General features: G+C 58.4%; 2 protein-coding genes across 2 annotated transcripts in view; one reads left to right on the forward strand and one right to left on the reverse strand.

The window, feature by feature from the left end:
• Window positions 1–623, forward strand: part of LOC103901833 (lipopolysaccharide-binding protein) — an 8,192-nt gene extending 7,569 nt beyond the window's left edge. The window contains exon 15 of the mRNA XM_009282780.2: window positions 297–623. Within this exon, the coding sequence (XP_009281055.2) occupies window positions 297–623 (327 nt within the window). The remainder of the gene's footprint in view (window positions 1–296) is intronic.
• Window positions 624–716: 93 nt separating this feature from the next.
• Window positions 717–14,809, reverse strand: part of BCL2L1 (BCL2 like 1) — a 17,303-nt gene continuing 3,210 nt past the window's right edge. Inside the window, exon 3 of the mRNA XM_009282746.2 lies at window positions 717–1,208. Coding sequence (XP_009281021.1) covers window positions 1,071–1,208 — 138 coding nt within the window. The 3' untranslated portion in view covers window positions 717–1,070. The remainder of the gene's footprint in view (window positions 1,209–14,809) is intronic.

Consider the following 14,809-nt stretch of genomic DNA (forward strand, 5'->3'; position numbering starts at 1 on the left):
TCGGCGGGGACGGCTCTCAGCCGGTGCCAGCCCTCGCTCCCACCTCCCCTGGGCTCGCTCCCTCGCTGGCCCCATGGACCGGCCACGGTGGGGCTGCTCCCAGGGCTCTGACTTCCCCTGCGGCCGTCCCCAGGCCGGGCAGGAGCATCGCTCCCCCCTGCCCCTTCCACCCCCAGCTCTCTCTCTATTCCTGCACTTGCTGGACGCCACGGCCCGGCTCTCTGGCAAGTCCCTTGTAGCAGGGCGAGGGCAGGGGAAAGCGCTCTCCCCCCTCACCTGCCTCCCTCCTTTGCCAGCCCGGAGGAGCGGGTGTGGGGAGGGACGTGCACTGCCCCGCAGCAATCTACATTCAGAGGGAGGAGGAGGAGGAAGAGGAGGACGATCCCTTCAAACCGGGCACAGCCCTGGGCCTGACACACCGAGACCAGCCTCAGCTCCCAGCAGCTGATGTCCAGGGAGAAAGGGGCTCGGGGGCTCACGCGAGGCCTCCCGGCCTCTGCCTCTTCTTCCTGGATCCCTCACCACGACCGGGACAAGCTCTTCCCCGGGGAAGCGGGGACAGGATAGGGATGCTGCAGGGAAGCTCCGTCCCGTTCGGCAGCCTGCCTCTTCCCGGGGCCTGAGCATGCTGGAGACAGGGGCACGGAGCCTCGACCCTTGCTCTGGCTGGGGAAACCTTATATTAGTGACACATCTACACACACGCACGCACTCACACATGCAAAAATAAGTCTGTTTATTCTCTTCAAAGTGATCTAGAGGACCCTGCAGGGCTGGGACACCTTCTAGCCAGTACTCCCCCCGGCTGCCTGGATCTCCCCAGTGCTGGGAGCTGTTGGCTGAAGTGCTGCATTGGTCTCAGCGCCTTTAAAACACAATGGAACAGTAAATAAGAGGGGCTACGATAAAAGGAGCTGGCGGCACGAGGGAGAAAGCTCCGTGGAGCGGGGCGCTCGCCTGGGAGGCGGAGGGGCTGCCCCCCACCCCGGTGACGGTGCTCGGGAGCGGAGTGTAGTGGATGTGGCGGTGAAGGCGCAGCCGTCCTGGCGATGGGGGGACTCGGCGGCGGGTCACTTGCGGCTCAGCAGGGATCCCAGCAGAAGCACTCCTGCCACCGTCGCCCCGGTCAGGAGCCATTTGTTGAAGGTCTCCTGGCCCTTCCTCACCTCGGCAGCAGCATCATTCCCATAGAGGTCCACAAACCGCTCCTGTGGGAGGAGAGGAGCAGTGAGCAGAGGGGTGGGAACAGAGCAGAGACCCTCTCTGCTGCTTTCTGGGGCTCCTTCCTCCTCCACGGAGCGGTCCAGAGCAGAAGACGCAGCGGGATGGGGCAGGAAGGCTGCTGGGCTCCTGCCGGCAGGAAAGCAGCGGTGGGGACTGGGCGGATGACAGATGCCTTGTGCTTCCTTGCTCTGAATCATGCACAGAGGGCGATGGGGGAAGCATAGGACCAGTCATGAGAGAAGTGGATGCCAGAAAGGATTTGCAAGGAGAATACCATGCGGGCAGGGCAGGAGATGCATCACGTGCTCTAGGCTCTCTAAAATTAGCATCGAAGTGTGATAGAAATCATTGCAGCAGGAAAACGCTGGGCTTTTTTCCACGGCCGAGGCCTGGGGGAGCAGCAGCAGCAGGGTTGGTGCCCACGGTTGCGGCAGGAGCCCACACCGCGCGTCCCCCTGCCGCTTTTGCGTCCAAAGCGGAACCTCCCACCTCCCTCTCCCGACTGCCGCATCCTGGCAAGACAAGCACTCCCCTGTCCTGGCCATCGCAGGTTACTCTGCAGCACAGTCTGGATTTCGCGAATCCCTGTGGCAAAGGCAGACACTCTGGGTCGCAAAACTCCTGCCTTCCCCCGGGCTTCAGGAGAGCGGGCCAAGCACGAGGCCCAGCCAGGAATGTAGTCACTCCGGCCCGGCTCGTCCGAGCCGGCCGCCTCCAGTCCTTCATCTCCAGCAACAGATTTCAACAGAGCCACTGCACAGCAAACAGCCACAGCCCCTCTCCCTCTGAGGGACACGTGTGACAGGGCTGGGGACAGACGGCCATGGCCCAGACTGGGGGAGATGGAGGGCAGAGAGAGAGAGAGAGAAGACCACCAGAGCTGAACTGCTCCCGAAAACAGGCTGAGAGAGCACGTCTGCCCCCTGCGCCCATGCAGCAACCCCCTGGCACGACGCCACCCCTCCTGCTCCCCTGGGCACCCAGGGACCTCAGAGCACTGTGAGGATAGCTGCTCGGGTCCCCGGGCCACACGCACTGCAGGAAAGGAGGGGTCCACGGGCAGGTAACATGAAGCAGTGAACTTTACGCCCCAGCAGCTCCCAGCTTTATCAGGGCCGAGCAGGAGCACGGGGGCTAGAGCGAGCTGGAGCTGCGAGCTCCAGGCTCAGGGATCACCGGGCAGCTCGGCGTCAGCAGGGGCTCGACGCTGTCGCACCTCGAGCCCATCTTCCCAGCAAGGTCCCATGTTCCCTGATAAGCGAATGCAGTTCCAGTAACTCGGCTGCTCTGGGAAAGCAGAGATAAGCCCAGCGGAGGCTGTGCTTGTGTCACGCCTTACCATGGCCTCCCCAGAGGCAGGGGCAGCATCCCTGCCTGCCTGGGTCTGGCAGCTCTGCCTGCAAGCTGCCTCCCATGCCTGCCCACAGCCTGTGATGAGCTGCAACCACTGCCACAGGACCTGTGGGGGGTTCGGTGCCCAGATCACGGCTGGGAATCGAGAGGCTCTTTAGGCAGGTGCCCCTCCATCACTCACGGAAACATCACTCATCCAAAACAGCCCCAGCATGGTCACAGCTTGCAGGGTATCTCCTCACCTTGCCACACACACGTGATCAAGCTCCCACACAGCTTTTGACAGCAAGGCGTGCAAGACATGCACGCTCACTCCCAGGGAGCCGGGCTGCGTCCCTCTCCTCAGCCACAGGCCTCCCCCCCACAGGGGATCAGGTAACTGAACAACCACCCAGGTGAGCTGCACACCTCAGCACCTGCCTCTGCCCCACCAAAGCCCTTCTCTGCCTTCCACCAAGCACCGTCTCCACGCCTCTGCCCCACCAAAGTTCTCTGCCTTCCACCAAGCACCGTCTCCAGCATCTCGCGACTCCCCCGGCTGCCTTTCACACCCCCTCGACCTTGAGGAGCTTATCAGCAGACCCGGGGGCAGAGCACTGGGACAACAGGGACTTTGCTAACTCACCCCGGGGCACATCATTGCTGCCGCCTCACTCAGAGTCCTCTTCAGGGATGTGACAACCGTCCCCGTGACTCCCGCCACCTACACAGAGCGGCAGAAGGCAGCTCGCTTCCTATCGGGCCTGCCAGCTGGCGCGGGCTCCGCAGAGGTGTTGTATTGCATCCCGACCCCGCAGGAATGAGCAGGACGGCAGCTCACATGCAGGTGCCATCCAGGAGAAAGGTGAGGGCTGCTGCCCCCTGCCAGCCCCTCCGCCCGGCCGCTCACCCAGGGACAGCCAGCGAAACAGCCAGCGATGTGCTGCAGGAGAGGGACAGGAGGAGAGCCCAAACCCAAGGAGGGGATATTTTTAATTACGGCACAGGAAATCCCTCTGCTGATAGGTGGTGACAAGCAGCGGAGCGGTGACAGAGCACGGCAAGCATCAGCAAACCGAGAGCAGGCTGGCGGGGATGGAGGGCACAGGGGAACCGGGGCAGAAGGCATGGGCTTGTCCAAAAACGCCAGCTGTGGAGTGCCTCCACTGCCCCTACAATGTCCCTCTGTACCAGGGCTCTTGCACCCTGGGGAAGGTCCTTCCCTCGGAGGCACATCCCCGCTGCACACCCGCAGCACCTGACGCTGCGGGAGCGCTCAGCAGAAGGAAGGAGGCTGTGCCCCTCGTGACGTATCCCCCGGAAAAAGCCACTTTGCTCGGGGATTCAGTAAGGCCTGCCCCACCCAAGCCCCACACGTCTCTGCAGGCTCCTCCTGACCCATGGGAGGGGACGTGCCCACCATCCCCAGGAAGGCTGCGGAGGTGGAAGGGGCCGCCCAGTCACCCAGCCTCTCCGCAGGGCCGGCAGCGGGGCAGGCACCAGGAGAGGTCCCCCACAGCCAGGGCAGGGAGCTGGGGAGGGCTGGCAGCCAAGCCTCCGTGCTGCCTTCTCCATGGCATGTGCCGCCGAGCTTGGGGAAAGGCAGTTCCAAGAAGCACGTTTTGAAGCCCTTACTTCTAAGAAAAGGAAGCGTTTGCTGAACAAGAGATAAATGGCATACGGTGAACCGAGAGCTATCGGGTGCTACAGATGGAGAAGAGCATGACAAGAGCCCTGCACGGGCAGGGAGGGGACACAAGCCCCTCTCCTGCCCCTGGGAACAGAGCAGCAGCTGCTGGAGATGCAGCTGGGGGCCGCAGGGGACTCAGGAGCAGAGCGCTCCTTGCCCTTCCTTGGCGAAACCATCCCCAGGAGCTGCAATAGCTCAGCCCCTACACAACTGCAATCCCAGATGTTTCCCCTGGGAATGGCGATCCCAGATCAGGGGGAGTGGGAAAACAGGCAGGAGTGTCCTCCCTCCCCATCCTGGGGGCGGGTTGAAGGTTAGGGAAAGGCAGCTTGCTCAGTTCCCACACCGCCCCAGGCCTCGGCCGCTCTGCACCTGAAGCCCAGCACTCCCAGTACCGATTCTGACCTCTCTGGCCTGGTGTTTGGGATCTCAGGCTTGCCCAGACACGTCCAGATATTTCTGGCCTCCCCCAGTCACCTTTATCTGAGAGGAAATATTTGGAATTCCTGAGTCTCACAAGGACTATGGTAGCAACAGCACGTCAGTGTCTCAACCGCCCTCTCCACGTGCCCGTGGGCCTCTTCCACCCCAGAGAGGACAGGCTGTTCCACCACCGAACACCCGTCACATCCCCTTCTCCACCCCGGGTGACAGCCACGTCCGAGAGGAGGATGCTCTGGGGCAGGAGATGAGGAAACAGCGAGAGGTTATGCCTACGCAAAAGGCAATCCCCTGGCTTCGCCTCTCCTCCCCCAGCGCTGGGGAAGGACACAACATTTTCTTGCTGCAGCCTAAACCAGCGCTTGCTGGGGAGGACTTCCCTCAAGCTGCACGTGCTGCTTGCAGGAGACAGAGGACCTGGAGATCCAGACTCTACCGGTGCCCACCACCCCGGAGAGCAGGGGCAGGGAGGTTCTGCAGTGCCAAAGGCTCTCGAGACACCTGCAGCGCCCCAAACCTCAACCCACCACCGGGTGGGACACAGCAGCCATTTAAACACTGCCCAGTGACCGTACACGACACTGCAGTAGAGACAAAAGAGGAGCAGGTCTGACCCAAAGTGCTCCGTCTCGGGTGGGAGAGCAGATTAATCAGGCACGAGGTCTGGCTGAGACAGCGTTCACATCCTAGCCTGGAAACGGGAAGACCTAAAGTTTCAGCCTCTTGCTGGTACCCACCACCAGAGGTTCAGCTGGTTTCATTCACCAGCACTGTCTGAAGCAGCTCCCCCGGCTGAGTGGGAGGGAGAACAGTTGCTAGATCCCATTCAGGGCAAGCAGAGCAGAGTGGGTTCCTCTTTCAAGATAAGCCCCAAATCTGGGGGAAAGAGGATTCAGTAAGCGACACCGAACCATGGGGGCAGGTGAAGGAAGCAGATGCGAGCAATGAATCCCCATCCAGTCTCTTGTGAGCCAGGGGTAGAGCGGGAAGGGAAGGGTGGTGGCTGCTGGGGAGGGCAGAGTTTGGGTGCTCAAAGCTTCCCTTGCACGGGGAGGTGAAGGGTATGGAGGTCACCGAGACACCGGCATGAAGCTCGGAAAACCAGCAGAGAAGAGACAGGCTCTACCGGGACTATTCATGGTGAACCAGTGGCACTTGGTCTGACTTCAACACGGAGACTCTGCCTCCGGCAGGAGCTACACCCCCAATACCCTGCCAGCCTGTCTTTGAGATAGTCACCCACAGCAACCAGCTCCACACATACAAAAGCCCTTCCCACCCAAGGATTTTAATGTGTTTTATCAAAAATTGGTTCTCCAAAACCTCCTGCGGGATAAGTCAGCATTGTTCCCAGACAGATCAACAGAGGTGCGGAGAGGTTAAGTGCTTTCCCTGGAGTTGTATACAAGCCAGCAGCATGAGCCACAGCATCTGACTCCCAATCCAGGCATTCTCGTCACGAGGCAATGTTTCACTTGAAAACAAGGCTGTTTCTGTTATACCTTCGCCGTAACTACAGCTGTGTTACTGCTAAGAGGTCTAACACCAATCGCCGGCCAGGAGTGGAGTCATCTGGATGACCAGACATTTGTTAATGAGATGCTGGGAACAGTTTTGTGCTGAGCAGCGAGACAAGCATGGAAAAAGAAAGGCAGCAGCTCAGCGCAGACCACAACAAAGCCCTGCATCGACAGCAACCTGCTCCCAGATCCCCTTCGGGCTGCCAGCTCACCACATGGGACGGGCATATGCGAACCTGGAGGTGAAGCACAGGGGGAAAAGGCAGCTGAGATCTTTCAGAAAAAAACCAAAAACGTAAGTATTCCCAAAGGCTGCCACTAGGATCCTGTAAACACAGCTCAGCCGGTCCCTACACACTATGAAAGTGGAAGAGACATCCTGGAGGTCCTCCCTCCGCCCTGCTCCCCCAGACACTGCATCCACGTGTGGCCCTGATCACCCCCAGCCCTGTCTGAAGCCCAGGCCCTAAAGGAGGGCAGCAAGGACACCGAGGGTGCCTGCGCCAGTCACACAGCACTGCCTGCAGCATCGGGACTGGAGGGCAACGTGAACCCCTGACTCAGGTGCATCATGCCAAGGAAATGTGCCATCCATGGCAGAGGTCTCCAGAGCTTCTCCAGATCCCCAGCTTCACCCCTCTGGTCCCAGTCAGCACCCTGGGCAGGCTCAGGATGGGGTGGGGAAGGGGCTCTGGGGACAGCACACTCGCAGGTGCAAATGCTTCAGAGACCCAGCTCTAACTGTTATGCAAATGGTGACCTCCAGGGAAGCAGCTGCTGATCTCCATGACAATGGCAGGGAATGCCACCCGCCCCCATCTCTCCTGCCCTGGGAGTGGGCGCTGGGGTACTGCAGGCGCTGCCCAAGCTCCAGGGCCCTGCATGCAGAGAAACCTGAGACCCTGAGGGATGCAGCCATAAACTCAAAAGGGTTAATTAAATAAGCACATCCCTGCATCGCTCTCCTCTCCTCCCGACCCACCTTGCCACGCACCCAGCCACCGGGCTGCAGCCTGCGGTGGGACCGGTGGGGAGGCTGCCCCTGGGGCCTCAGCCTGAAGCCCAACAAACCTACGGGGCTTCAGCCTAGCGAGGGCCAGAGCCAGCTCTTTTCTAACCAGAAACAAACCCTCACTAGCACATTCCAGCCCTAATCCTCGCCGTGGCAGCCTCCTGTCAAACTGGTTTCATCACCAGCTCCAGGGAACCTGCAATAACCCCACACCATTCAGCACAATTTCAGCATTTTCCAAATACATGAAAGGGGCTACAGTGACAGCTGTAACCCCCGTCCCTGCCCCAGGAGACTGCTGCGCACAGCACGAGATGGAGAGCAGGGAATTGCGCTCTCCGTTCCAGAAATCTGCTGAAACATTCATGTGTATTAAAGCAGGAGATGGTGCGAATGACTAATCTACTTGCATCCATCTTTCATCAGTGTTTCTCCCAGAACTAACTGGGCTGAGGACTCCCAAAGGTGCGGAAGCCCCGGCCGGCGCTGGGCGCACTCGGCAGCGGGACGGCTGGCAGGCGACAAAGCTCCGGTACAAAGGCACAGAGAAGAACACGTTGGCTGAGCCGGATCCACTCAAGAGATTAGCACCTGCTGGGAATGGGATTGTTTTCCAAAGGGCATTAAGTGGAATAGTCCGAGGAAAGACGGTCTCTCTGATGCTTCTCCCCACCGGACAGATGGTGTCTGAGCCCCGGCAGGCAGAGCAGCCTGCCTGCCTTTTGTGCAAGGGGCACGCTCAGGGGGCAGGGGAAGAGTCCTGCTTTAATTTCACGGTTATCTGCCGCCTGTGGTGCCGGGGAGCCCGAGTGCCGCGGCCAGCTCGCTGCACCGGACGAGCGCCTCGGAAGGGTCCCCTGCACCCAGGGAACAAAGCTCAATTTTCACCTTGTCATCGCTTTTCCCAGATGTCACAGCTCCTGTGCAATCATGCCCTTGTGTAACTGTGGGGAAACCTGTGCCGAGGAGACGTGCCGCGCTCATGAGTACCCGGCTGTGGAGCCACGTTCTCTCCTATCCAGGGGCTGAGTTGTGCGATGCCGACAGCTCTCCCTGGCCCTCAACCGCACCGCGAGCCTTACCCCAAACCCACCCTGCAGGGAATGGCAGCATCACCAGAGCCTGAGCGAGCGAGGCTGGGTGCAGGGATGGTCCCCAGGGGAGATGGGTCCCAGGGAAGGGCCGCCTGGTTCTCCTGCCTCGAGCCACTCGTCCTCCGGCATTCCGGAGGAGCTCCAGCATCCCGGAGGAGCGCCGGCCAAGCCTCACCACTTCCCGCTTCAGCCCCAGCGCCTCACGAGGCTGCTGTAATTCTTACATGCCACTTGAATGAAAAAGGGGAAAGGGTGGAGGTGCAGGAAGAGGAGGAAGATGTGCTCATTCTGTTTTCACTTCCTGTTAGTCCACATGAAATCTCAAATGATTCAGGCCACGAAGTCCCTTTTAGCAAAATCCTTGCTGACTTGAGGGCAGGAAGCAGAGTAGGCAGCTGATGCAGCAAACGCAGGAGAGAGCGGTGCAGCACGAGAAGGAGACTTTGTGCTCTGCCCTGGGCTCCTCCATACGTGTTGTTGCATGAAATAATCACTGGCTGGTGCACTGGAAGCTTCTAAATGAGGTCAGTTGCTCTAATAAAAGATATTAGCTCTCCGGCAAGTTTAATACACTGGTGAGCCATACCATTACAGGATGGAAGCACTTGCAACACTGCTGATGGCTGATTTACAGGTAGCAATACCTCATTTTCTCCATACTTAAGTCATATGTCACCCAGACACTACCCAGGGCCACATACACGCCCAGCTCCCACATCCCAGCCCAAACCCTGAGCCAGCTTGCCACGACTTACACGCACAGAGTAATGTCACGTACTGCCGCCAGCCGTGCTCCCTGCACAACGCTCGTAACACCCCCAGCCTTCCTCAGCCTCAGCGATGGCAAAAACCAGAGAGATGAGCAAGTGGGACTAGTATCATTTGGAGAACTAACAAAGTGATGCAGACAGCTGTCCCGCTCCACCTGAGCGTGGTGTTAGCTGCATTCAAACCAAACCAGCTCCGTGCCAGCCTAGGCCTCTTGTCTGAGCTTCCCAAAGAGCCCTTCACTCTCCAGCAGAGGAGAAAACCCTTCCGTGCTCCCTCAGGAAGGAGTCAGCTCCAGCAGCTCCCTCCCCTCGGGCGCACAGTCCTACCCCCAACAGACAGGTCCCTGCACAGCTCTGCCCGTCGGCCCCTCGCACACCTCCCGGCACGAGCAGCTCCTGCTCCCCCTCAAAGCCCTGCCTGCTGCCAAGTTGTCACATTTTGGAGTATTTGATTTCAGTCTTAAGAGCACCTGGCTGGCAGCGGTACAGGCAGGGAGAACCTGCCTGCTCTTTGTTCTTGGCCAGGTGGAGTACGGAGCAGAGGACACCTGCCTCGGTTTCCCCCTGAGCTCAGGACCGGGGCTGCAAGCTGGGGAGCTCCGGGTCCATCCTAGATCAGGAGCGGGGGCAGAAAGGCTGAGCCCGGCCCTGCTCCCACTGGAGCCTCCTCATCTCCAGAGCTCATCTCCCCGAGCAGGCTACTGATGCCAGAAGCCAGCTACTAATTGGATCTATTTAAATCAGAAGCTATGTCTGCAGACACAGCTGAAACACAAGCTTGAGCAGGAAGGAGGATAATGTAATAAATTCAAGCAGCTCTCCCCAAGGGAATCGCACAGACCCCTGAAACTTCCCTCTTTGCAGATACAGCCTATTACCCTTCCTTGGGCACGCTGTGTAAATGCAGGGGCAAGCGGTGGTCGAGAGAGTAACCAACCCAAAGCCTGCCGAAACGGCAGGCTCACCCAGCTCCCTGCTCCCAGTAGCAGAGGGAAAACAGACCAGTTACAGCACAACGTTCAAACAGTCCCCGTGGCCAAGGGAGCCTCTCTGGTTAACGCTCCGAATCCCGCTCCTCCCTCCCTTGCTACCCCGGAGGCAGGCAGCAGCGCTGAGTGCACTGGGTTTCCCATTAAAGAGATCCTGAGAGACAGCACTGGGCTGGTACACGTGAGCACGTGTCCGAGAGAAGACACGGGCGGCTGGAGAGATGCTGGCTGCACGGAGGAGCTGCAGCGGGCGTTCCCGCCTGCAGGCAGTCCTTCCCAGCACTGCTCAGCCCTCGGATTCTTTTTCTTTTTTTGCTAACTAAATTAAACATGAGGATAAAATAAGCAAAATACCTAAAAATAAAAAATAAAACGAGCATTTCTACAGCACAACTAGGTCACAGCTCCCCGGCATGCAAGTCATGGCAGCCACGGCTCAGCCCCTTGAGCCTCCCAGATTCAAAACTGACATCTCTCTTAAAAGGCTGCCTCCCGAAACCCACACCTGCTCCCTGGTAAGCCCAGCTGGAGCCATCTGCTAACGGCTCTGCCTCCCGGCAGCCCTCTGCCCCCTCGCTCCGCCGGGCTGTTCTGCTTCTGTGGCAAAGAGTAACCCTTCTCCCCACCTGAACACGGCGAGGGCCAACCCACACCCTGAAGCTGCCCCGGTGTGCCCAGCAAAGCCCTCGCGTCCCCCTCCACGGGCACGCCGTGGGGAAAGCTCTTGCACGCCTCTAGAAAGCACTAACTTAAGCACTTGGCATCCCAAGGACGATTAGGAGCGGGACTTCAGAGAGACCTTGCACCAAACACCCATCCGCACATCCTTCCAGGTGGGGAGCAGGGAAGAGGAGCGGTTTCCCTGCCCAAGGCCAGGGCAGCAAACCAAGGAGTGCCCTGGCACCAAGGGACACGGCTTCCCTTTCATGCCTCCATTATCTGCGTTAATCTTTAGTTGCTCAGAACAATAGCGTTTAAGGGTAACATCCCTCTCGGGAGGGTGGAGGAGGAGAGCCTCGCTGCTTTCCTGCCACGCAAAGGCAGAGCCACCCCACAGAGCATACCTTCGCACTGAATCAGCCAGCAGGTAGGTCAACATCCCAACTGCTATCGGGGTCACCAGAGGCGAGAGAGCAGCCGCCCCAGCCCCTTTCTGCTCCCACAGCAGAAGCCACCATTAATCCCTCGCCTCTCGGTTCAGCAGGTCTGCAACACTTCTACAACTGATATCCATCCCTTCCCCCAGCTCCTCCTGGGAATACTCCGGCTTCACAGTTAGTGGGTAAAGAGCTACTAGAGAAATAATCCTCATAACGTCAAGATGGGACTGTGCTTACAGCCGTCAGCAGCTTGGTAAAAATCAAAGGAGAGAAGCTTAAGCAAAGGCCTCGAAGCATCGTGCCACCGTTCAGCCTGTACCCGGTGTGGGCCGCAGGCGTATCGCCGCTCTCAGGGGTAAAGCACGTACACAAACCACACAGGAGCTCCACGGAAATCAGGTGCAGCACCCCAGACACATACAAAAAGCTGCAGCTTCCACAGGGGAAAAGAGAGCCCGTTGCTCCCTCCCACCCCTTCTGCTGTGGTGGGACACCCCATTGCTGCTGAAATGGGGAGAGAGCCCGGGCAGCGCTCAGGAGGACCCAGCTCCAGTTTCAGAGAGGAGCAGGATGATCAGGAAGATTGACATTACCGAGAGCAGCTGTGAACACAGAGCAGCAAGAAACAGTTTGTTAATTATTTCACAGGTCTTTTTTTAAATGACACTCCATTCTTTGGATTAAAGAACCTCAGAGTGCTTTACAAATCTGAGTTCCCAGTGGCTCCCCTGGGAGGGAAGGAAATGCTATCCCTTTTGCTAAAAGATCACGGGGTTAAGTGGGCTGCTCTGAGCCACAGCCAGCGATGGGCAGGAGCTTTGCCTTCCAGGCGCCTGCTCTAATCACAGATCTAAGGAACGTAATCAAACTGCACCGCACACCCGAGAGGCAGCAAGGAAAACAGGCAGGGCCCCAAAGAAGGAGAACCGAGGAAACGGGGCGAAGAGCAGAGATCTGAAAACTCGCCTCTGCGTCGTTCTCGGTCTAGCGGCAGGAATGCTGCTGCGGGCCGGGCAGGAAGCTGCAGTGGAAGTCATTCCAATGGTATTTCCTGGAGAGCACTGCAGAAAAGCCTCCCAGGTCGCAGGCAGGGCGAGAAGCTGCCAGGGATCTGTACGCTGAGCCCAGATCTCCAGCCACCAACGAGGATACAGCTACCTGGGACAGCCGCGCCAGGCAGGACAGCCCGAGCCAAGACCCTGCCGGCAGCGACTGTCAAGCAGGCAGTTCCCACAGCCAGAGAGGAACACCCAGTACTGCAAAGGGACACGAAGGGACTCAGCTGGCAGAAGGAGAGTATTTTTTTCATCCCAAGCAGGTGATGACAATGGGGGCATCATCTCAGCTGCAAGGGATCCAGACTGTAAAATAATTAGACGACAAAGTGGAAAGCGATAGCCCAGCTAAGCTTCGCAGACCACTGGTTGGGATTCATCTCTAGGACAGCAAAGCGCGGCCTTGGCTATCCACAGTCACCTCCTACAGCCAGCTCTGCTGCGTGTTGGCCAGCAAGTGAAACCGATGGCTGCGATCTCAAATGGTATTAGCACCGCCGGGGCATCCCCAAAACCCAGTGTGTTAATGCTCATAAACGGCACAGCTTTGGCAAACAGCACTCACCCCAGAGGGAACAGCCTTCCCCATACGGTGCAATGCGCAGGTGTGCCCCTTCCACGCGTGCCGTGCACACCTAGCACGGTGCTCCTCTCCGAGTCTCAGGGCACAACAGCAGAATTCAGACTTGCGCTTATCTCATGCTGCCCAAAAAGCTCGGACCGACAAAGCGTGGGGATCCTAGGGCACCCAGGATCAGCTAGGTAACGCGGTGGGGAAGGCTTGTGCAGGGTACCTGGGCAATGGCACAGGGCCAAAAAGCATTTCGGAAGAGCTGAGAATGGAAGGCTAGCCCTCATCCTGAAACCATTGAGAAGGCTGGAGCAAGAGCACAGGACGAAATCCCAGCTGCACTCTGTCATATGACGCAGGCTGAGTCATTTCCTATCATTCAAGAAAAAAATTTAAAAGGTAGAAAATGAGTTTGCTATATTGACATCTTCTAAGGGTTTTCCCCAAACAGAACCACAAGCTTCCAGTACACCGCAGAGCGACACAACACATATGTCCCGGCACACCGAGCCCTGCGCGGCCAGGGCCAGCTGAGAACCCGGGATGCACAGAGCCAACGCGGGAAGCAGTCCGTCCTCCTTCAGCCTAGCCCAGCTTGGTGGGATTCAGATGTCACAGACTGGTGACAAAGACGCTGTTCGCTTTCAATCCTGGCCCAGCACAGACCCTTCATGCTGGTCCCCACCACGCACCCTGCAACCAGGAAACCTCTTGCCTCTATGTCCACAGATCTACCTTCAAGGCCCCACAGAACACCTTCTGAACATAGATTTAACCTTGAAAGAAAAGCTGTCGTCCACTGGAGGGTCACAGCCAGGCAGGAACTACTGCTCACTTTCCTTTCTCAAACAGATTAAGCACGGTCGGTACATCTCTGCCTGCCAGGCTCTCTCCCGCCCACCCTGCGCTTCCCCCTCCTGCGTTCCCACTCACCAGATTTCTCCCCCCACAACTCCCAGTCCCCACTGGGATCACTGCTTGAACTTCACAGCTAGTGGAATCTGGTCCTGGCCAAAGCAACTGCCTCAGGAAAGCCTCCTCTTCGGTTTTGATGGCTCACCAAGACAGCAGCTCTCTTCTGGCTGGTTATTAAATGCCCCCCTCAGGTTGTTCTTGTTTGTTTTCTCAGTGCCGGATTGCAGAAAGGAGGGCAAACCAAGGCAGGGCCAGTAAACATGACAAAATACACCCATGTTAATGCTACGTAGTGAGATTTGCCATTTCCCCCTCACCTCAAAAAATGGTTTCTCAAGAAGACTGCTACAGCCCAGCACACAGCAGCCTTAACAGGACCCTCCAAAGGCAAACCTGCACCCCGCGGCCATCCTACACTTGCCTTTGTGCCACTGGTGGAGAATGAAACAGAGCTTCCTACGCAACCAGGCTGTGAGAGACTTGTGACGGGGCCACGCTCCTTCCCTCTTTCAGAGGGGCTTTCCAGGAAAAGAAGTGCTGCAGCGCTCCAAAACGCAAACCACCTGGTCCCTGCCAAGCAGGCCTGCCAGAACTTGCATCCCTCTCACCGGGACCTGCCTGCTGCACCTCTCGGGAGAGCTTTGTTCGCATGGGACAGGCTCTAACAGCTCAGACGCACCAAACAGGCTCCCTGTGCAAACAGGGCGGCAGGAGAGGGACCGCTCCGTCGCAGCAAGTGCAGGCTGGCACTCTTTTCTCGCAGGGAGAGTTGGCAACAGGCCAGCAGTTTTCTCCCCGCAGCTGGAGTTGCGTGAGAGCGAAGCAGAGCATGCATCCCCACGCACGCCCCACACATGAGGCACTCGGGAGCTCTTATGGCCCCCGTGCTACTGCTGCACCGCGCCGTCCCTTCGCATGGAGCGGCATGGCTGCCCCTGCAGAAGGGACACGGTGAAACCTGAGCACGGAGGAAAACTACAGCTGAGATGTCAAACAAGCACTGGTCGGGGTTTGCAACAGGCTGGCAGCAGCCACACTGCCCAGCCCTTTTTTTTTTTTTTTGTGTCTGGGGGGGGGGTGTACCCCCCCCACTGGT

This window comes from Aptenodytes forsteri, unplaced genomic scaffold (genome assembly GCF_000699145.1).
Source record: "Aptenodytes forsteri isolate BGI_AS27 unplaced genomic scaffold, ASM69914v1 Scaffold422, whole genome shotgun sequence".
Lineage (NCBI taxonomy): Eukaryota > Metazoa > Chordata > Aves > Sphenisciformes > Spheniscidae > Aptenodytes > Aptenodytes forsteri.